Source organism: Naegleria gruberi (genome assembly GCF_000004985.1).
Source record: "Naegleria gruberi genomic scaffold NAEGRscaffold_30, whole genome shotgun sequence".
In the NCBI taxonomy this organism is placed as follows: domain Eukaryota; phylum Heterolobosea; class Eutetramitea; order Acrasida; family Naegleriidae; genus Naegleria; species Naegleria gruberi.
The window spans coordinates 39141-59630 of NW_003163297.1; the positions used below are offsets into that span (position 1 = coordinate 39141).

General features: G+C 32.1%; 15 protein-coding genes and 1 non-coding gene across 16 annotated transcripts; 10 read left to right on the forward strand and 6 right to left on the reverse strand.

Annotated features, from left to right (window-relative positions):
• Positions 1 to 619: 619 nt before the first annotated feature.
• Positions 620 to 1096, reverse strand: NAEGRDRAFT_4972 (uncharacterized protein; the record flags this gene model as incomplete). The annotated part of the gene is made up of 1 exon (XM_002676046.1): positions 620 to 1096. A coding segment is annotated over one exon (477 nt), but the record flags the coding sequence as incomplete, so codon positions are not given.
• A 1173-nt stretch (positions 1097 to 2269) lies between these two features.
• Positions 2270 to 3104, reverse strand: NAEGRDRAFT_34457 (uncharacterized protein; the record flags this gene model as incomplete). Its single annotated transcript, XM_002676047.1, has 5 exons — positions 2270 to 2338; positions 2385 to 2665; positions 2714 to 2806; positions 2909 to 2980; positions 3032 to 3104. Coding segments are annotated over 5 exons (588 nt in total), but the record flags the coding sequence as incomplete, so codon positions are not given.
• Positions 3105 to 3299: 195 nt separating this feature from the next.
• On the reverse strand, positions 3300 to 4917 carry NAEGRDRAFT_39481 (molybdopterin synthase). Its single transcript, XM_002676048.1, has one exon. It carries the CDS (start codon positions 4659 to 4661, stop codon positions 3414 to 3416), a length of 1248 nt encoding a protein of 415 aa, XP_002676094.1. The 5' UTR covers positions 4662 to 4917; the 3' UTR covers positions 3300 to 3413.
• A 525-nt stretch (positions 4918 to 5442) lies between these two features.
• NAEGRDRAFT_68664 (uncharacterized protein) lies at positions 5443 to 5757 on the forward strand (the record flags this gene model as incomplete). Its single annotated transcript, XM_002675954.1, has 1 exon — positions 5443 to 5757. One exon carries the CDS (start codon positions 5443 to 5445, stop codon positions 5755 to 5757), a length of 315 nt encoding a protein of 104 aa, XP_002676000.1.
• A 158-nt stretch (positions 5758 to 5915) lies between these two features.
• On the forward strand, positions 5916 to 6452 carry NAEGRDRAFT_68665 (uncharacterized protein; the record flags this gene model as incomplete). Its single annotated transcript, XM_002675955.1, has 1 exon — positions 5916 to 6452. One exon carries the CDS (start codon positions 5916 to 5918, stop codon positions 6450 to 6452), a length of 537 nt encoding a protein of 178 aa, XP_002676001.1.
• Positions 6453 to 6473: 21 nt separating this feature from the next.
• On the reverse strand, positions 6474 to 6998 carry NAEGRDRAFT_49807 (uncharacterized protein; the record flags this gene model as incomplete). The annotated part of the gene is made up of 1 exon (XM_002676049.1): positions 6474 to 6998. One exon carries the CDS (start codon positions 6996 to 6998, stop codon positions 6474 to 6476), a length of 525 nt encoding a protein of 174 aa, XP_002676095.1.
• Positions 6999 to 7351: 353 nt separating this feature from the next.
• NAEGRDRAFT_68666 (uncharacterized protein) lies at positions 7352 to 8347 on the reverse strand (the record flags this gene model as incomplete). The annotated part of the gene is made up of 1 exon (XM_002676050.1): positions 7352 to 8347. One exon carries the CDS (start codon positions 8345 to 8347, stop codon positions 7352 to 7354), a length of 996 nt encoding a protein of 331 aa, XP_002676096.1.
• Positions 8348 to 8547: 200 nt separating this feature from the next.
• On the forward strand, positions 8548 to 8937 carry NAEGRDRAFT_36993 (acyl carrier protein; the record flags this gene model as incomplete). Its single annotated transcript, XM_002675956.1, has 1 exon — positions 8548 to 8937. One exon carries the CDS (start codon positions 8548 to 8550, stop codon positions 8902 to 8904), a length of 357 nt encoding a protein of 118 aa, XP_002676002.1. The 3' UTR covers positions 8905 to 8937.
• A 249-nt stretch (positions 8938 to 9186) lies between these two features.
• On the forward strand, positions 9187 to 10099 carry NAEGRDRAFT_80082 (NUDIX hydrolase; the record flags this gene model as incomplete). Its single annotated transcript, XM_002675957.1, has 2 exons — positions 9187 to 9474; positions 9530 to 10099. 2 exons carry the CDS (start codon positions 9187 to 9189, stop codon positions 9857 to 9859), a joined length of 618 nt encoding a protein of 205 aa, XP_002676003.1. The 3' UTR covers positions 9860 to 10099.
• On the forward strand, positions 10056 to 11183 carry NAEGRDRAFT_80083 (uncharacterized protein; the record flags this gene model as incomplete). The annotated part of the gene is made up of 1 exon (XM_002675958.1): positions 10056 to 11183. The coding sequence occupies one exon, from the start codon at positions 10056 to 10058 to the stop codon at positions 11133 to 11135; it is 1080 nt and encodes a 359-aa protein (XP_002676004.1). The 3' UTR covers positions 11136 to 11183.
• A 167-nt stretch (positions 11184 to 11350) lies between these two features.
• On the forward strand, positions 11351 to 13128 carry NAEGRDRAFT_58311 (uncharacterized protein; the record flags this gene model as incomplete). Its single annotated transcript, XM_002675959.1, has 1 exon — positions 11351 to 13128. One exon carries the CDS (start codon positions 11351 to 11353, stop codon positions 12992 to 12994), a length of 1644 nt encoding a protein of 547 aa, XP_002676005.1. The 3' UTR covers positions 12995 to 13128.
• A 905-nt stretch (positions 13129 to 14033) lies between these two features.
• On the forward strand, positions 14034 to 14495 carry NAEGRDRAFT_34327 (polyubiquitin; the record flags this gene model as incomplete). Its single annotated transcript, XM_002675960.1, has 1 exon — positions 14034 to 14495. One exon carries the CDS (start codon positions 14034 to 14036, stop codon positions 14493 to 14495), a length of 462 nt encoding a protein of 153 aa, XP_002676006.1.
• A 752-nt stretch (positions 14496 to 15247) lies between these two features.
• NAEGRDRAFT_49810 (uncharacterized protein) lies at positions 15248 to 16354 on the forward strand (the record flags this gene model as incomplete). The annotated part of the gene is made up of 1 exon (XM_002675961.1): positions 15248 to 16354. One exon carries the CDS (start codon positions 15248 to 15250, stop codon positions 16352 to 16354), a length of 1107 nt encoding a protein of 368 aa, XP_002676007.1.
• Positions 16355 to 16780: 426 nt separating this feature from the next.
• On the forward strand, positions 16781 to 17871 carry NAEGRDRAFT_68673 (uncharacterized protein; the record flags this gene model as incomplete). Its single annotated transcript, XM_002675962.1, has 2 exons — positions 16781 to 17275; positions 17308 to 17871. 2 exons carry the CDS (start codon positions 16781 to 16783, stop codon positions 17869 to 17871), a joined length of 1059 nt encoding a protein of 352 aa, XP_002676008.1.
• Positions 17872 to 18147: 276 nt separating this feature from the next.
• On the forward strand, positions 18148 to 18217 carry NAEGRDRAFT_t371. The gene has a single exon. It is a non-coding gene; the product is annotated as a tRNA-Asp (tRNA).
• A 152-nt stretch (positions 18218 to 18369) lies between these two features.
• NAEGRDRAFT_58312 (uncharacterized protein) lies at positions 18370 to 19635 on the reverse strand. Its single transcript, XM_002676051.1, has one exon. The coding sequence runs from the start codon at positions 19621 to 19623 to the stop codon at positions 18415 to 18417; it is 1209 nt and encodes a 402-aa protein (XP_002676097.1). The 5' UTR covers positions 19624 to 19635; the 3' UTR covers positions 18370 to 18414.
• Positions 19636 to 20490: the final 855 nt, after the last annotated feature.

Sequence of the window (20490 nt, forward strand, 5' to 3'; positions counted from 1 at the left end):
GNATATGACACATAATAAACCATTTGATTAACAAGGAATGCAATGTCACTTAATTCCGAATTAATATCTGGCAAAACAACATCAGTATCATAGGTTCCTCCAAAATTACAAAAGTTTCATCCTTAGGATCTCCAACAGACATTAAATCATATCGTTTTGTTGATGTGACTGTATAGAAAGGACTTCTCGGTATTGTTCGTTTTATTAATGTAAGTGAGGCTCTACTATTTTTTTGTGCAGCCAATTGTTGTTGTTGAAGTTGCTGCTGTTGTTGCAGGAGTAATTGTTGTTTGATTAATGAACTCATTTTTTTATGTAGTTTGTTTTGGCGGTTCAAAAATTGTAAACCTTTTTATTTCCAATTATCAAAATTGAATTGATCAGAACTGTTAGAATTATTGGAAGTTTCTTTTCTGATTGGAATTATTGATGAAGGTATAATAGAAGAGGAATTGGAAGTACTCTTTAAATTTAAATATTTTCCAACTTTGGATTGAGTGGCGGTGGTGGCAGGATTTTGTTCAATTCCAGACGGATTAGAAAACCAATTACCAAACTTTTCCTTATCTTCATTAGAAACTACTTGTGTTCTTTCTTCCTTATCCTTTTGTCTCTTTTCATCCTCAGTGAATGGATTGTAAAATATAGAGATATTTTCAATTTGTACATCTTCCAATGGTTTATCTTCATCATCTACTGGAATATTTTCAATCTTTTGAAGTAATTTTAATCCACCGACTAATTTTCCAAATACTGTATGCTTATTATCCAAATGAGGAGTTTCCTTGAATGTAATGAAAAATTGGCTAGAATTAGTATTTGGTCCCTTATTAGCCATACTTAGAGTTCCAATTGTGTCATGACGAAGTTTTGGTGAGATTTCATCCTTAAACTCACCTCCCCAAATACTCTTCCCTCCTCTACCTGTTCCAGTTGGATCACCTCCTTGAATCATAAATCCTTTAATGAGTCTATGAAATTTAACTCCATTGTAATATCCTCTTGAACACAAACTCAGGAAATTATCACATGTTTGTGGACAAAGATATGGATAAAGTTCAACATTTAAATCGCCTAGGTTTGTGTGTAATGATACAAATGATTTCTTATTTTTAAACTCTTTCCTTATTCTATCATATTGTTCCAATTTCTGTTTCCAATATTGTTCAGTAATTTTCTCAGTTTCATGACTTTTAGTTCTCACATTCATAACAGAAGAAGTTAATGAAGATGATTTAGTGTCACTACTCAAAACTCCAAAACTTTGTTCTCCACTTCTCAAAGAAGAGCTTGTAAGTGCCACTTCTTCTTCTCCACTTTCAATTTTCTTTTTCTTTCTCTTTTCCATTTCTTCCAAAACTTTTGAAGTTGCACTATTTAAATTAATCTTTTCACTAGCTCTTTCCAAAACAGAATCATCTTCATTCTTTCTTTTTTTATCTCGTTGTTCAATTTCATGTTGTATTGTTTTAATATCTCTTGGATGTAATGGATCTTGTAATGAAATAATATCTTCCTTTGTAAATTCTGTATGATCCAATAAATCATACATAATTTCTCCTTCCTTTAAATTTATTCTTTCAATTGCACTATATGCATAGACATTTCCTGTTTTTGCAATACAAACAATATGTGACTGATCGGTAAATATTTTGCGTGAGACTGGACAGTATGGTTTTCCTTCATCATTGGTTGCAATTTTTAATCTAATAATATCTTTAAAATCCAAAGGATTACCAGTGATTGGATGTATTTTATGTTTTCTAATCCATGGCATTATATTTAATATATCAAACATGTAACCATCTCTTGTTGTAACTGCTTCTCCTTTAATAGGTTGAAGAGAGAAGGCACAATGATTAAAAGCAAGGGAAACTCCTTGTTTTTGTTCTACTTGTGTCTTGTTACGTGATGATAATTCCGATGCTCTGATGAATAAGTGACCATTCTTTTTAGAGTGAGACATTTTTTTTGATATTTAAATCTAATAATACTGTTGTTGGAATGAATAAATTGAAGATGAATCATTGGATAAATTTTCAGCTTATTTACTGATAGAACATGATAATTGAAAATAATATGTAGGGGTAATCATTATTTATTAAAGAAATCATTGAATTCTCTCTCTAGATAATATATAGTACACTCAACTGTTACAAGATCAAAATTATTTCTTGAGCTTTGAACTCACGTTTGGAAGAAGACTGAGAATAACATCAACTGTATTAATTTCAAGTCGTTAATATTATGAATTTTCAAAGATAATATATTACATACCCATTGGTTCGACTTCCTTCTTTGAAACAAGGTCAAATTCAAAGACAAATAAACAGAAATGCTAAAATAAACATGTAAATATATGTGTCACAAACTATTTCACTTACTTTAAAAGCAGTATTCAAGTGAGCTTCTTCACCCAATTTCTTAACTTCTTCAAAGTGAGAGTGATAAATGTGAGCATAAACTCTGAACAATCGTTTAAAGATTTGCTTGACTTCAGATTTAAAGTTTGTTGGGAAAGGAACATCTGGAGAAGGTGGGAACAATTGTTCATTGTTAACCCTGGATTCAATCCAACCCATCAAAAATTCCATATATTGTGGAGCACTGACACGAATTGGCTTGGTAATGTTATCTTCAGGATTCATCCACAAATATTCATATTCTACAAGTTGTGTGTAAACATTCAAAGAAGGAAATAATTATTACATACCAGCACCAGCACACATGACAGGGCATGAAGAAGCAGTACAGAATTCAGAAATACTTCCGTACAATAAATTGGTTGTATTGAAGAAATCAACAGCTAAATAGATCCATATTATGTATCAAATTTCATCATAAACACTTACTATGGACAGCTAGTAAATCGTAAATAACAAAAGATCATAATATTACTAGTACTTACCCAACCATTCGTTCAATTCTTCACCTTGTGGGAGTTTAACTGCTTGGCTCAAATCACCACTTCCAAGAGTAGCTGTGTTAGAATAAATTTTGTTATTTGACACAATTCAATTAATGATCTTACCTTTAGCTGCTTTGTGTAATTCCTTTCTCTTTCCTCCGTGAGATTTCTTTGGACGAAAAGTGTTGCTATTCTTGTTTCCGCTATGATTGTATCAAAGCCAAAAACAAGTCATCAAGAGATTTTGATGATGAATATTTTCAAAATAAGAAAAATAATCCAAGTGGTGAATCAATTAACAAATTTATAATAGAGACGATAATAGTTATTCATCATCATCATCAATAAGAATAAAAAGGCTGATGATTAAAATCAAGAGAATATTATTTCTAAACGTACAAAATTCCTAACAATGGCATTTTTTTGTTGTTTTATTTGATTCCCAAGACATTTCGAGTTGTGAGTGATGGAAGAAGATTTAGTTCCTTATGGATTGATAATGTCATTAATAGAGAGGAAAGTTCGTATCTACTTGTTGTCTCCATGAGTTGATTCCTCCATCAATATTCTTAACATTGGTAAATCCATTTTGAATGAGAAGTTTAGTTGCTGAGACAGATGCTATTCCTCTACGACACATGACATAAATAGGGAAATCATTGATTGAGGATGATTTTTTTGAAATTTCATCCTTAATTGCTTGAATGGTTTCTGGTTTCTCCATCTTTTTAAGTGGGAAATTTACAGCATGTGGAACAGATGCAATATTATATTGAATATTTTCTCTTACATCCAATAGTATGTGATTGCTATTAGAGCTATCTTTCAATATAATTTGTTCAAATTCCTTGGCTGTTATTCTATTTTCTGATTGTAAGGAATCAGATGGAGTTGAGGCAATCTTATCAGTACATACTAATGATTGACCTTCTGGAATTAAACTGGTAATGACTGGATTTTCTCCACAAACCTTACAACCTACTTGTCTTCCTCTAATTTTTGCACATCGGAAAGAGCAAGTCTTGGCATTGAAGAGTAACATTTTTTGTACAAGTAATTCACAATTATTCTTTACAGATTCCTCATCGTCCATTTCCATAAGCAATTTTTGAGCTTCCAAAGCTTGTAAACATCCAATAATTCCAGGAACAATTCCCAAAACACCTCCATCTGAACAGCTCGTTACAGTTGCTGCTGGTGGAGGCTCAGGATAGAGGCATCTATAGCATGGTCCCTTAGTTTCTCCCCTTCTATAGTTATATATTGTCAATTGACCCTCAAATTTAACAGCACTTCCACTCACTAATGGTTTTCCAGCTAATACACAAGCATCATTAACTAAATAACGAGTTGTGACATTATCGCTGCAATCCATAACTACATCATATTGTTTAACTAATTCCAATCCATTCAATTCTGAGAAAGGAGTATTATAACACTCAACTTGGACATTGTGATTCATAAGTTGACACGACATTTTGGCTGAAACAGTTTTGAGTAGTCCAGTACGATGTTCATTGTGAATAACTTGTCTATGTAAATTACTACTGTCAACCACGTCAAAATCAACAAAACCCAATTTACCAACACCTGCAGCAGCAAGATATAAAGCAGCAGGCGAACCCAATCCACCAGCGCCGACAAGTAATATACTTCCCTTACAAAGCTTTGATTGTCTCTTAACACCAATTTCTGGTAATAATAAATGTCTACTGAAACGAGCAATTTGGTCATTTGTCAACTCCTTATTCATTTCATCATAAATATATGGAAGTGTTTTCTTTAATTCATCACCACCACTATTATTTGCATTACTATCAATACTAGTATTATCAACCAATGACACTTGTTGACCATTCGTTTCAATTCCACTCAATTTTTCTTCCAATTTTCTAATATGTTCTCTCAAATGCTCATTCTCCTCAGTGAGTCTTTTAATAATCTCCTCCGATGAAGAAGAGGCAGTGGAACAACATTCAAAGCCTTCTTCTGTTGCTGGTTGCTTGTTCAACATTTTTTTGAGTGCGTTTTAATTAAATTTTAAAAACGAACCAAAACAACCCCAATAAAATAATGCTAAGAAATTGAGGAGGAAAAAATAAGCTATTCAATTTCGTTCTATGTTGAACATAATGTTAGATGGGAAATAGGGAAGTGATATGAATGGTACAATCTTGATGATGATTGTGTTTAAATAGGTGAACAATCTCTGAAAAGTCGCTGATTACAAATTAAACGCTAGACAGTAACTGATGAAGCATTGTACAATATCACTCAATTCTTTTTTTCATTCAATCCCATTCATACTCTTTTGATTCTCACTGTTGTAATTATTTATAATTGAGAATCAAAATTTCCGTTTCATAGATTTGAGGAAGGCAATATCATCAATTAAATAATACTTCCGATAATTCCTCATCCGATCAAGTCAATGAAACCAATGGTGAAACAAATTAAAGAGAAAAAAAATGCAAGTCTTTAAAATTGTTAGACAATGCACGTTGGTGTTTTCCATTTGTCTCTTTTGTGCCATAATGACTGTTGGCTTGGTATTATTAACACCATTATCAATGTTCGGATATGGTAATTTTGTGTTTAAAGTTTATTGCTTGTGGGCAGGAAGAGGATATTGGAGTTTTATTTTCTTATTGGAAAAGCTTGATCAAGTAGAATTGGTTTGGTACGGAGACAAGATTCCAAAATATGAAAATAGTATTTGTATTTCTAATCATGTGGCTGATACTGATTTTATTGTTATTCAAACTTTCGGAATGAGAAAAGGTATGCTTGGTCATACTAAGTTTATGATGAAGGAAATTATCAAGTATGTAATTATTGTTGTTACATAGATTGTTTTAAAGTATTATTATTATAATAATTATCTATTTAATTTTGTAATCAATTCGGATTTTTAACAAATTGACTAATTTATTAATGATGACGATCAATAATTTAAAGATATATTCCTGGAGTTGGATGGGGATGTTATTTATTAAATCACATTATGATGGCTAGAAATTGGACAAAGGATAAGGAATCTATTGAGAGGACTTTCGGAAATATTAAATCAAAGAAGATACCAGTTTGGATTATTTCATTCCTGGAAGGAACAAGATTCACTCCTCAAAAATTGGAAGCTTGTAAAAAGTTCTGTGAGGAAAAGGGAATTAAACCAACTGAACGTGTTTTGACTCCAAGAGTTAAAGGATTCAAGGCAACTGTTTCCAATTTTGCCAATTCACACATTGAATACGTTTATGATTTCACTATTGCCTATGAAGATGGTCCAATCTCTGTCATGCAACTCATGAAAATGCCATTTACTGGTAGAAAGATCCACGTACACGTAAAGAGAATTCCAATTAAGGATGTTCCATATGAAAGTGATGAAAAAATTGAAAAATGGGTCTATGATCGTTTCTATGAAAAGGATAGATTGTTGAAACAATTTGCAGAAACCAAATCATTTGGTCCAATTGTTGAAGAACCATACAATTATGAAGATTTCATTACTGAACCAATGAAGAGAATGTCCAAATTGTAAAATGATTGTAAAAAATAAATATTATTTAACCTTGAACTCTCTATAATATTTGAAACACATTAAACTGTCCGTCTCGTAATACTTTTTAACTTCAGTAACACCTCTCGAATTATCTTTATACCATTCCTCCACTTTTTCCTCAACTTCTGAAGAGGTTGAATCATTATCGAAGGGAGTAGAGAGCCCTTCTCTTTCCAATTGTTTTTGTTTCTTTCTGATTTTTTTCTTTGATTTGGTTGCACACCACTCTTCAAACTTTTCATTTTGGTGTTTTTGTTTGGCGTTATGTTTAGATTCATGTTTAGCTTCTTCCAATTCCTTTAAATCTTGAGTTCTATTTGATAATTTAATTTGTAATTCAATTTGAGTATCTGTCATTGTATGTGTTTTCCAATATTTTTGATCTCTTGCTGGAAATTGAGTTTCCAAGTCGAGTTTATTTTCTTTTCCTGTTTGTCCAAAAATTCCACGAACTTTCTTTCTGTGGGCCTTTCGGGAGTAGGTTCTAGCTTCTGTCGTGGCAAATTCATCACTCAAGCATTCCATTGCCCCATTTTTATTTTTGCTTCTTGCCATTTTTTTTAAAGATCTAGTGTGTGAAATTGAAGAATCACAAAAGATTGAAATCAATGAAATTTTTCTTAATCGGATTGTCATGCTTAAGGTTTTAAATGGATAATGGACTTGGAAGTGCCGAATAATCAAATTACTAGCGAGGATGCATTTTGAAAGATTTGACATCCATCCGTATTTATCTGTCAAATACATTCGATTAAAAATCATTGTTTTGAAATGCCCTCACTAGTTAGACCATATCGATTTTGATAGAAATCCTATGCTCAGCAGTGATTCGTTTAAGATTATTTGAAAAGGGCTACAAATATTCTGAATAAATATAACTATTTCCATGTTGAAAAGTAATAAGGTAGTGACATGGTAACTTTTTCCATAACATAATATTCATCTACTCCTATACGTGTTGATTGAAAATAGATAAGAGGATCTAACAGTTTCAAAAATAAATGCTTATAAATAGACTCTTTTGAATCGATTTTTCTCTCAGTTTCCTTCTCAATTTCATTCCACAATTCTTCCTTTCTCTGGAAAATATCCTCAACTATTCCAGTTAAGAATTCAGTATTAATATTTTTCATTTTGAATACATCTTCATTGTAATTCCATTCAAATATATTAGTACCATTAACAGTAGTAGAAAGTGAACTCTCCACATAATTTCCACTTCTCACTGAAATATTAAATAATTTGGAATTAACATGTATTGGATAACCACAATCCATATAAATAGTATAATCAATATTCAAAGTATGTGAACTTGAATTAAAATAACATGAATTATTATAATCCAATCGATGTACTTGAACATCTACCTTCTCCAATTCCAACAATTTTTTCACATGTTGAGACTTGATAATTAGTCCAGTATCATCCTCAAATTTCTTTACACAAAAATCCTTTGCCAACAAGACAGAAAATTGTTTTTTAAGATTAATATCTTTCTTGGTGTAATTAGTAATCCAACCAAATCCAGACATTGATCCTCCTTGAATATTGTTGTCCATATAATAACTATCCAATAAACAATCTCTCAATAATTTACAAAATGGTTTTGATTCAATCTTTCTCTTCTTGGTAGGTTCCTTTTCTTCTTTAGTTTTGTAGCAAATTGAATGTTGGGAAATCTTTTCCTTCAAATCAATTAATTGTGATGAGGAAAGTGATTTGTAATTTGCATAATAACTTTCAGCAAATCTCTCACAAGTCATTACTTGATGAAATGTTCTACTAATAACAAATGGAAAGCAACATTTCCAATCTCGATGATTGAGAAAGAGTAAAACTTCATGTACAATATCTGCTTGATCAAAGACTGACATTTTTTATTAGGTAATTCATTAAATTTTGAAAGTGATAAGATTATTTTCTTTACAATTTAGAGTTTCAAAGAAACATCATCAAGCCTAATTATTCATCAACCCAATATTAATTCCGCCATAACATTCTGTTGCTTCTTCCCTCCTTGCAGCAAGTCCATTCAATCAAATAAAATTTAATTTTCAAATTGAAAAAATAAAAAATGTTCCGTCTTGTTGCTAAGCCATCCATCAAGTCTGCTGCTACTCTCTTCGCTAGACCAAGCTTCAATAGATATTACTCTGTTAATGCTGCTGCTCAAGGTTCTTTCCTCTCAAAGGATGAAGTCACTGAACGTATTATTAATGTCTTGAAGAAGCACGAAAAGGTCGACCCAACCAAGGTTGCCCCATCCTCTCACTTTGTTAATGATTTGGCTTTGGATTCATTGGACTCAACAGAAGTTGTTATGGAAGTTGAAAATGAATTTGGAATTGAAATCCCTGATGAAGAAGCTTTCAAGTTGCAAAGCGTTGAAGATTGCATTAAATACATTTCATCCAATCCAATGGCCAAATAAATAATTAAAAACAAATAGTAATATATTCAAAAGAACAAGATGTAAGGTGTAATACTATTATTATTGGGAAACAAGTCATCAGAGGACATTTAAACAATAATTTGGAAAATAAAAATCATCAAGCTTGATTTGGTTCATCCTATCCGATTTTACTAGTAATACTGTAATTATTATGTTTGAAACTGTTTAGTCAATACGTTGATGGTAAATTATCAACTATTATTAAACATTAGAATATCTTCAACACTTATAATTTAAATTATTTAAATAATAGATGAAAAAATGTCTTTGAATAATTGGAAGCTTTTAGAACAAAGACCAGTAGTTAAAACCAAATGGGTGAGCGTTTATGAGGAAAAATTGGATACTGGCAATGGAATAATTGATCCATTCTTTGCCATCCATTATCAGAATTGGTGTCTGGTCATTGCCATCACACCCTCTAAAAAAGTTTTAATTAATCAACAATATAGAAGAGGATGTGATAGAGTAATAAAGGAATTTCCAACAGGAGCCCGAGAGGAAGGAGAAGATCCTAAACCAACAGCACTCAGAGAATTATTGGAAGAGGTGAGTTTCGGAATGTAATTGTCAATCTTATATGAAAATAATAATTCGGAATTAGACTGGATATGAATTATTGAACAATGATGAAAATGCTGATGTCTTTGAATTATATTCAACACTTCACGAAGATGCCAATAGAAATCCATGTATTTGTAATGCTTACTTGATGATGGTGAAGGAAGAACCAACTCACAAACAATCATTGGATCAACATGAACAAATTCTCGTATCCAAAGAAAGCCTTGAACAAGTAAGAAAGTGGTGTTTTGATGGAACCATGCAGAGTGGACTTCATATTGCCATGTTTTTCAGAGGAGTCAAATTACTTCACAAATTGGGTCACATTGATGGAGCTGCCTTATTATTCAATGATGATGACCAAGAATAATTGTAGATAAATGTAAATGCCTTAAAGTAGTACCAAGCTGATCATTATATATAATAGTATTAATAATAATAATAGAGAAATTGAACTCGTGAGGTGCCTAATGACAAATGATCAGCAGTTTAGTAGTTAACCGTTTCCAAATCTTAAACTTTTATTAATATGGCGCCAAAATAATTACGTTATTCTTTCAAAGAAAATGTCTCAACGTTTTCCAGTCTATAAACCGCTTGGAGGATCATCACAAAAGAACCTAAGCAATGCTAGTTTTAACTCTGAGAGGAGACCTTCATCAGCTACTTTGCAAAGACCTACATTAAGGAAATCAAACTCACACAACATGGATGATTCAATAGCAATGATCAGAGGAGGTGGTACGCAATCAAATGTTCCATCTTTTCATTCATCAACAAATAGACCATCTTCTGCATACGGAAGATATAAGGATGTAGATAATACAACAAATGTACATAATAATAATAATAGAATAGGAGACTATAATCCAACAACTTCCAAAAGGCCTCAATCATCATACTCTCGAACAACTCCCACTTTTAATAGTAATAATCATAACAACAATTATCAGCAACGAAGTAATTCTAGTAATGAGTATGTTCCAAAGAATTATCTTAAGAAAAATAGCAGGCAAGATATGTTGGGTTCATTCCCAACCGAGGAGGATATGAAGAAATCAATTACAGGAAGAAAAAATTCTGTAAAAAGGATCCAGAAATACCAGGAGGAATATCTCCCTCCTCATACATGTAATGTGTTTTATCAGCAAGGAAGACATGCTGTTAAGAATACACAATGCAAAAGATGCTCAATGGCATTCAGACAGCAGCAACCAAAAAAACCAACACCTAAACCAAAGAAACCTCAACTAATTGAAAGACCTCCAAGCCCAGAAGGAATATTTATGGTTAAGGAAAATGTGAATAATGCTCCAATGTACATAGATCCAGCACAAAATCTCAGTGAAACGAAACAATTACTCAAGGATAATATCAAACAATTACTTTATCATTATAGAGACGAGAAAGATAAGCTTTATAATCTTTCAAAAGGTGTACAGACAGGTTATCTCGATGAGCCTTACATTGATTATTCAGTATCTGTAAAACCAAATCGAGTGAGATCTCAAAAGGAATTTAATGACTATGTCTCTAGAGGAAAGAGAATTGAACTCTTTGATGATGACGAATACCTTAGACTAATGAAAGAATATGGAGTTGATTGCGAGCCAAACTGTTTTCAAATAGAGGGAAGACAATGTTAATTCATTTTCAATACCTCACAATAATACATTAATTTATTTTTAATTCACATTGATAAACTGAATGAAGAATATTCATGTTGTTGTAGTATACGACCAACAATTTTTGGTATCGCCCTGGGCTTTAAACGTTGTACAATTTATTTAAACACTTGACTTTCCAATTTCAGTTTTTCATTTTCCGCTATACATTTTAGTTCTGACATTCAAGAAAAAAAATGCCATTACCCAACATCCTTCCTACACCAAATACATCGAGAAAACAGTCTGTACACAATAATAACAACCAAGCACAACAACCATCATCCAAGAATGTCAATAACACTAATAATACAACCAGTACAACTCCATCCCATATAACCAACACCAACACCACAACCACCACTGCTACTGCTACTGCTACCACTCAACTAACCAATCAACAAACAACAAACATGTCAAAATCACCACCTAATGATTCAAGCCTTCATCCTTCATCAGCAACAACGTCACAAAAGAGAGGAAAAGTTTTGGGAATGATATCAATGTTTGAAAATTTGAATCCTGACAAGACAAGTAAACCAACAACAACAACAAGTGAGAAAATAGCACTTTCGAATGCTCTTCAAGATGAAGAAAAGAAGAAGAGATTTAGAGCTAGAAGTAATTCATTTGATTTAAATTCTCCATCGACAGCATCGGTAGTAACAACCAATTCCACAAATATTACCAACACTGCTAATATTTCTTCTCAAGTTTCGAATAATCAAAAAACTAATCCACCACCTAATATTTTCCATAATATTTCAAAGAATATCTATAATAATATTAATACACAATTAAATACTAATAACACTAATAATACCAATGTGAATAATAATACTACTCATCACAATACAGCAGTTAATAATATTAAAGAAAATGAAGAAGAAGAAAAGAGCCGATTGACTAGAACACCATCAATGGTTCAAGGATTAAAAGCTAGATTTGAAAAGTTACAATTTAGTGTATTAGAACAACTTAAAAAAGAAGAGGAATGGATGCAAAAGAAAAAAGAACGTCAATTAACTGCCAGAAGTCATGGTGATAATCATCAAAGTTCACATAGAAGTGATACTTCATCATGTGAATCCGAAACTAATCATAGAAATTCTGTAGAATTAAGTTCTCACAATCAAAAACACAATGATTCCATGCTAATGTATGATCATGATATTATTTCAACCGATGATGAATATTCAGAGGAGGATGAACAAGAAATTCATCAAATGATGGAAACAGAGAATGACTATCATCAACATCATTCAATGGATGAAAACAAGAGAAGATCACAAGAGGAAAGAATTCATCAACATGTTTTTGATACTCTCATGATTTCACCTCCTCCACAAATTGTTGCAGGAATGGCAGCTCAAAGTAGACAATCATTGTTTTATCATGAACTGTATGGTGAAACAGCTAGTTCTTCAACACCTTCTCCAATGGATGTTACAGATCCTTCAAGTACTTCTTCAATGAATAATGATGATTGGCTTGAATCTCAAATGAATAGACATCAAAGATATAACATTTCAGATTTGGATTTATTGACAGCTTATAGACATAAATCTCAATTATATCAAATGCAAAATCCAGCAAATGTAATGATGAATCCATTCATTCAAGATTCTCAAGTTGTTTTAGGTAGTGATGCTGAAGAGGAGGATTACGCAGAAGATGGTGGTGAATATCTTTCATCTGACAATGATCAAACAGATATTGACCCAGAACATAGAAGATCAAGTGTAGATATGATTGGTGGAGTTTTGGATCGACAAAGTGAAGAAGAATTCACAAGTTGGGAAAAACAAATGGAAGAATTTGGAAAAGCTCTCGTCATTTGAGGAGATCAACAACCACTTGATGAATCAGCCTCGAGTCAACATATTTTCCAATTTATTCAACAACAATCACCAATAATTTTGTAAAGAACATAACACAATTTTGTAAAATAAAGTTTAATCCTATCCAATCTAATGGATACTTGAAATTTTGAACTATTTACAATTCAGATTACGATTTGTTATGGATTAAAGTTTTTCTGTTGACTTTCCTTCTTAACAACAGAAAAGATAATCTATTGACTCATCATTTGCCATAGACAGAAAATATGTGAAGTCACAACTTTGAAGTTAATATTTCACTTTTCTTAATCTTTTATTGTTCAACCACAAGTTTCTCTTTCTAAATTGATCAAATTCAAAGGTGATAAATAGATGGTCATGTTGCTATCTTTTCTAAACAATAACTTACTGAACCAACAATCAATAGATTAGTTGCCTTCACTGTTCATACAGTCAAAGACTGTAGCGGGATTGTCGCCATATTCCTGGCAGGCTTCCCGTCTAAATTATTAAATGAAAACAAATAATTAAATTATTTATTAAAATAATACTAATTCATTTTCACAACATATGACTGTGCAGATTAAGAAGGAGCAAAAAGCCAAATATGGAGTGAGTCTGTTTATGATTATTATTTTGATATAGTGAATGGCTACGGCCATATCACGATGAATGCACCTCATCCCGTCCGATTTGAGAAGTTAAGCATCGTCGAGCCACATCAGTACTGAGGTTGGAGACAACTTGGGAACCTGTGGTGCTGTAGTCTTTTTGATTTTGCGCCACTTTTTTTACAAACTTACGTTAGACAGTAGGACATTTCTTCAACTGATTCATGATTCTTTGTCTATGAGGATGAACAACATGCTCAATTATTACAAAACATGAACCAAGTTTGTGTCCAGAAACAAAAATCAGTTCATGATAGAATTTCTTTTGCAACTTTCTAAAAATATACATCTCCATCAAATAAGAATAAAAAACAAAGCAGCTGAAATCAAGAAAAACAATTCAACAAGTAAAAAAAACAACCAACATAATGCAATTATTTGTCAAGACACTCACTGGAAAAACAATCACTTTGGAAGTTGAATCAAATGATTCAATTGAAAATGTCAAGTCAAAGATTCAAGAAAAGGAAGGAATTTCACCAGATCAACAAAGACTCATCTTTGGTGGAAAACAATTGGAAGATGGAAGAACTATTAATGATTACAACATTCAAAAAGATTCAACTCTTCATTTGGTGTTGAGATTAAGAGGAGGAATGCAACTCTTTGTAAAAACCTTAACTGGAAAAACAATTACTATTGAAATGGAAGCGAATGATACTATTGAGAATATGAAACAAAAGATATTTGATAAGGAAGGCATTCCTTCAGATCAACAACGATTGATTTATGCAGGAAAACAATTAGAAGATGGAAGAACAATTAGTGATTACAACCTTCAAAAGGATTCTACTGTGCATTTGGTGTTGAGATTGAGAGGAGGTGGTTAAATAAACATTGTATCATAAATTCTCCCAATTCTCAAATCGGGAGAAGATTCAAGAATTAGTCACTGGTTGACCGGTGCGAATGAAATTTGGCCTTTGAACTTCGGATACTCGAAAAATCAGATATCTTATTGATATTGTAATCTTCAAAATTTTTGTTAAAAAAAATGACACAACAGCCACCTCACATTCCACCAGAAATTCTTTCTCTCATAAAAAGTTATTTTTGTCATGGACGTGAATGGGAATTTTTAATGACAAGTTTTAGATTTGTTTGCAATGATTGGTATCAAGTTTATTGTCATGATAAGGTGAATCGTATTCGCATAGAATTAACTTCAAATTCTATCACTACATTGGGGAGATCTAATATTGAAAAATTATGTATGGAGGGCAATAGTTGTTTATTAGGAGTTGATAAAATACAATTTTGCAATGTTGGTACACAAGAATTGCAAGCTATATTGAATTGTAATAATTTTACGAATTTAGAGCATTTATTTATTTCTGGGCATTTTGATGTAAAAGTTTTTGAAGAAATTGTAACGAGCGAACCTAATTTATTTATTTATAATTTAAAATATTTCTATATATATCATTTGACACCTAACATAGAGGAAATGGTTAGAGTTTTTCAAAAATGTGTTTCAATATCTAATCATCCTTCCTTTTATTATTTAATATTTATATTAAATACTAATATTATATATTTAAAAAGAGCTGTCGAATTAAATTATTTACCAGCCATTACGAGAATGAAAGAATTAACAACGAATGAAAATGAAAAAGTGGAATTGATGATTAAAGGAGCTCAATTGGGTGATTATACTATGCAATTTGATTTGGCTAATTATTATAAAACTAGTGAACAACATTCGGAGGCAATACAATGGTTTTTGAAAGCACTAGCTCACAATAACAAAAAAGAAAATCTCACTATTTATAATTATTTAGGAAACTGTTATTTGGAAGGATCTGGTCTTGAAAAAGATATTAAAAAGGCCCAATATTGGTTTGAAAAAAGTGCACTGAAAGGAAATGCATATGGTCAATTCGGTGTTGCATCCTGTCATGATGAAAATCATTCTTATACCAAAGCATTTGAATGGTATAAAAAAGCAGCAGACCATGGGGACTCTAATGCTTTATTCAATGTTGCTTATTGTTATGAATGGGGTGAGGGTGTTGAAAAGGATCTCTCCAAATCATTTGAATGGTTCCTAAAGTCTGCTGAAAAAGGAGATGCTGAAGCTCAGTATCGTATTGGTATGCGTTATACAATGGGAAAAGGAGTTGAAAGAGATTTATATAAGGCATTCAATTGGTATTATAAATCCTCCAAAAACGGATATATAAATTCCATGTTTCAACTTGGATATATGTATGCTAGTGGTAAAGGAACATCGTTTGATGGAGCTAAATCATTGAAATGGCTAAGTAGGGCAAGTGAAGGTTACGAACATGCTAAAACAGTTATTGGATTTTTAAATCATTTTGGATTGAATTCAATGAGCAAGGAACTCAATTATGCTGATCAAATGAATATTTCAGAATCAATTAAGAAGAATACAATTGAATCTCTTCGCAAGTGTGGTGCTTGTGATAATATTTGCAAGGGATTTTTCAAATCAACTTTAGATGGCGGATTATCTTTTAATGTTTGTAATGATTGTTTAAAATGTATGGATTTGGAACAGATCAAGGAAAAATTTAAATCTGAAATTGGAGACAGAATACTGTATCACACTCATTACCTTGCAAATTTCCTTCCTCTCATCATTTATTGTAGAGATGAGAATAAGGTTGTTAATTCAAACCTGGAGAGTTTTATTACACAACTGGAAGATTGTGCCAAAGAATAATATTAGGATATTAAGCAAATTACACCAATCATTAGATTAACCCAAATATAAAATATTACATTTTTTAATTGCTTCAACCTTAATGAACTTGTCGCAAATAATTGACAAGTTCAGGTTCATGTGAAATAATGACCGAAGAATTCAAGAAGTTTTCAATCTCTGGAAAAATCACCTCAGAAAACAACCATTGACTCTAATCTCAAAATTTTCAAATAGGAACACGAAACTACGTGCACGTCCCAACACACATCTTAATCAGAACCGAATTCCTAAATAAACCATTTAGAACTTTCGAAGAAACAAGCGAACATTGAATGACCTTAATAGACAAGTTCTACAGTGCGTTCCTGACTGTTCTATAAAGCGAATAACAACTGGCAATAAATTCAATTTTTCACACATCTTTTAGAAATTAAATTCACAACTATGTCTTCCTCAACAAATCAATCAAGCTACTCCACTACCGAGTGTATTTCAGAATCGGCAATTACCTTTGAATGCAACTATTTATTTGACTCATGTGATGAGGAATGTCAATATGGTCCATCATTATCACATCATCAGAATTCAATACCGAATGTTGCTTCAATTCTATCATTGGATGATTTGACCAATCTTTCAATTCAACATACTTCAAGAAACAGCTATGAAGATTTGTCAATTCTCAGTGATTCCGAAGGTGATGATGAAGATTGGATGAATCTCTTGTTTCATGATGGTTTGAGAATGCTTAATCACAATTCAAGGGAATGGATTATTGAACAGGTTAATTTTGATCATGATTGTAAGATTGTTAATGGAAAGAGGGATCTACCTCTTGAAAAGACTAATATTTCAATGAATATTAAGAATTTGGGTGAATTTATTGATATGAAGGAATGTGATCAATTTGGAACCTTGAATAAGTCAACATGTAAATTTGTCAAATCATCTGGTAATTATCACTATTATAGACCATCTCAATCATTAAGGAAAGCAAACTTAGAAAGACGTTGCTTGACTTGTTTTCATCGGAAAACTTTGGAATTACCTCCATGATGATTTCTCCTCCTTTGATGTTAGCTCACTGGTATGCTGTTTACCAAAAGAAAAGCATTGAACTGAACAGTGCCAAATATTTGGAGTCTGAATGGATCTTCAATAATAGAGAACAATGTTTGGAATCAGTTGAATTGTTGCAAAGATATCCCAAGTCAATTCAAAAGAACTTGAAGAGATATTCACAGGAAGAATTGGATCTTGTTTTCCCTAAAAAGATTGTTTGGAGAAGAATTTCATTCAGTACTATTCAGAAACATGGATTTAACCTGCAAAGAGTTGAATCAAAAAGTGCTTCAGGCTCTCCTACCTATTCTATCAAGTGTGGATCTGAAACACTGCTTGAATTCATATCCTCATTAGAGTTTTGTTCCAATATTGTCAAGTTACTGACTCTTGTGTCTGTATCGGTCTTTTCTAGAACAATGGATCTTCCAGTTGACAATCTATGTGATCAATTGAAATTGACTTTGAGATGATAAAATATTTGCCCTCATCACCAGATGGACAAGCAGTTCTTTATTTCAACTAAATAAAACCACATGTCAATGAGAATGTTTTTATTTTATCCCCATGTATCCTAAAATGACATTCTGAAACCCAATGTTCAAATTTAGTGGACAACTTCTAATAGTGATAATTAGGTTCAGATTTGGTTGGATTTTAGGTAGTTGATTCTTAATAAATGCAAGTTTACTAAGGTTTCCATTTATGGAAGGGTATTTTTCGCCAAACTGATATTTTAACATGTGAAATCGGGTGTGGTATGTGGTAGCATTCCAGATTGTCACTCTGGCGACCCGGGTTCAATTCCCGGCACTCGAGATTAATTTTTGACTTGATTCTTTATTTTTAACAAACAATGACTTTATAACTTCAAGACATATATCTGATCTACCTACTTCTCAATTTTTGTGAAATAAAGAATTGAAACCATCGAGAAAATAAGTTCAACTCTATTCGTTAATTTTATTGCTAAAAAATTAGTTGAGTTAGATATTCAATGTACAAACTTGTATAAATCAAGATCTGTTTTGCCATTTAGAAGATTCAATTCCCATTTCTACAGCATATTTCATGAAACGAAGAACATGATTTTTCTGGATGAGGGACAGAATTCCACTTTCATCATCAATGAATTTCTTTCTATTTTCATCACTACGATTAATAATTGGAAAGACAACGCCATTCTTAAATGTTTGGGTAATTAACTGTTCAATATTTGTAAACTCTGGACTTGTTGCAAGGTTGGCAAATAAGTGCCCATTTTCTGCCACAGTTGTGAATTTGGAGTCCTTCCACAATAAGGCAACACCATCAAATGCCAAATAACGATCTGACAAGTTGTCAAATTTGGTCAACACAAACATGTAATTAATCTTGTGATCTTCAACGCACATCTTAGTATACTTGGCAAACAATGGCTTCAATTCTTCAAGTGTCTTGATGTGAGTCACGTCAATTGTAAAAATTACCAATTGAATTCGAAATTCCTCTTCGTATTGATTTGGAACAGTATTACATCCTTCAAATGGACCACTATTTGGTGGAATTAATCCTCTCAACAAGTGTTGGAAATAATTCTTTGCAGGTTCCCTTTCTACAACTCCTTTTTGTTTAGTTTCGTAAAATCCTGGCACATTCCACAAACGAATCTCAGCTCCATTTCTTATAGGAATAACACCAACTTCAGAAGATTTTGTAACAGAGTGATCAGAATCAGTAGCTTCAAAGAAACGTCCCGATTGAAATGTAATATTATCACATCCCAAAGCTTGTGCAATATTATTAAGGAGTCCGCTCTTTCCATCTCCTAAAGCTCCGAAACAAACAACATTTAAGGATTTGGTTTTCTTGCTTTCAAAGTGAATGGCCATCTTGTGGTGGATTTCTTCAAATAAGGTGATGGTAAGATCTGGATCTTTGAGGTTGAAACGTGGAATTTTGTGTTTCATTTCGAATCTGCCAGTCCAATTAGTTTTGGTGTTTTTGTTATTGGAAACTGTGACCCAGGCATCAAGAGAAAGATTGACATTCTGATCAGAAATTAAAACAAGTTGTGGTTTTTTGGTTGGATTCAATGTCAACAATGTTGTTTTTCCAGTTTCGTAATTGTAAACCGAAATGTTTTTGATTTCTTTTTCGAGACCTTTCAATTGAAAATGGTGCAAGTCGAGGAAGTTTGGAGTTTCTCCCGCTTCGTTTGGAATTGGAGAACTTGAGTTACCCATAGTTTTGTTTTTTTATTATTGTTTAACTAAGCTGAATGTTTCGAATATTAATTATTAGCAGGAAGATGTACAATTCACGTTTCAAAATCACGTTTTGAAAAGATCTAAAATGAAACATGACAGATACGAAACGTGATCAGAACCTAATCCATTATAAAATTATTGAATCCAAATTCATTACAATAATCCAATCTTGAAAAAAAATGGGAAACTTGTCTTCCAACAATATTGAATTCTATTCACCAGAAGAACACTATAAAAAAATTACCAAAGAAATTCCGAATAATGCTTTCCATCTATTAGAACGATATTTATCTCAAAAAGATAAACCAATTCGTCTCCATAGAATTTTCGATTATCCTAGCGATTCTACAACTTTCACTATTCGATACTTTACTTACTTGTCAAGAGCTCAAGAATCAACAGTTTCAGAAACTATTGAACCAGGATTGAAATATATTTACTTTTATCTTCATGGATCTGACATGTCAGGTATTCTTGCCAAATTGCCAAATAATGTTTGTGCCATTTCGTTTAATGCAGATGGAATTAAGGATATTCATAATGAAGATTTATTATCTTTTAAGAGTGAATCAAGTACGTTGGTTATCTGTCTATTGAAATATGTATTGATTCTTTTATTTTCTTTACTTTTGGTAGTGTTGTCAATGTTTTATTTGCCAAATCAAGGCAATAAAAAACCACAACAAATTGGAAGCAAATATATTGAGATAACAAGTCAAAACTATAGTAATGGGAAAGGCACAATTCAATTGACTTTTGATATGAAATACTGTCGTACTGTTGAACAACAACTTCTAAAACTTGGAGTTACACTGAACATTCCTCCAGAAGATAGTATAAGAT

Coding starts and splice junctions, on each gene's coding strand:
- NAEGRDRAFT_39481 (XM_002676048.1), bottom strand. CDS start 4,661: ATGAATAAGGAGTTGACAAATGACCAAATTGCTCGTTTCAGTAGACAT.
- NAEGRDRAFT_58312 (XM_002676051.1), bottom strand. CDS start 19,623: ATGGGTAACTCAAGTTCTCCAATTCCAAACGAAGCGGGAGAAACTCCA.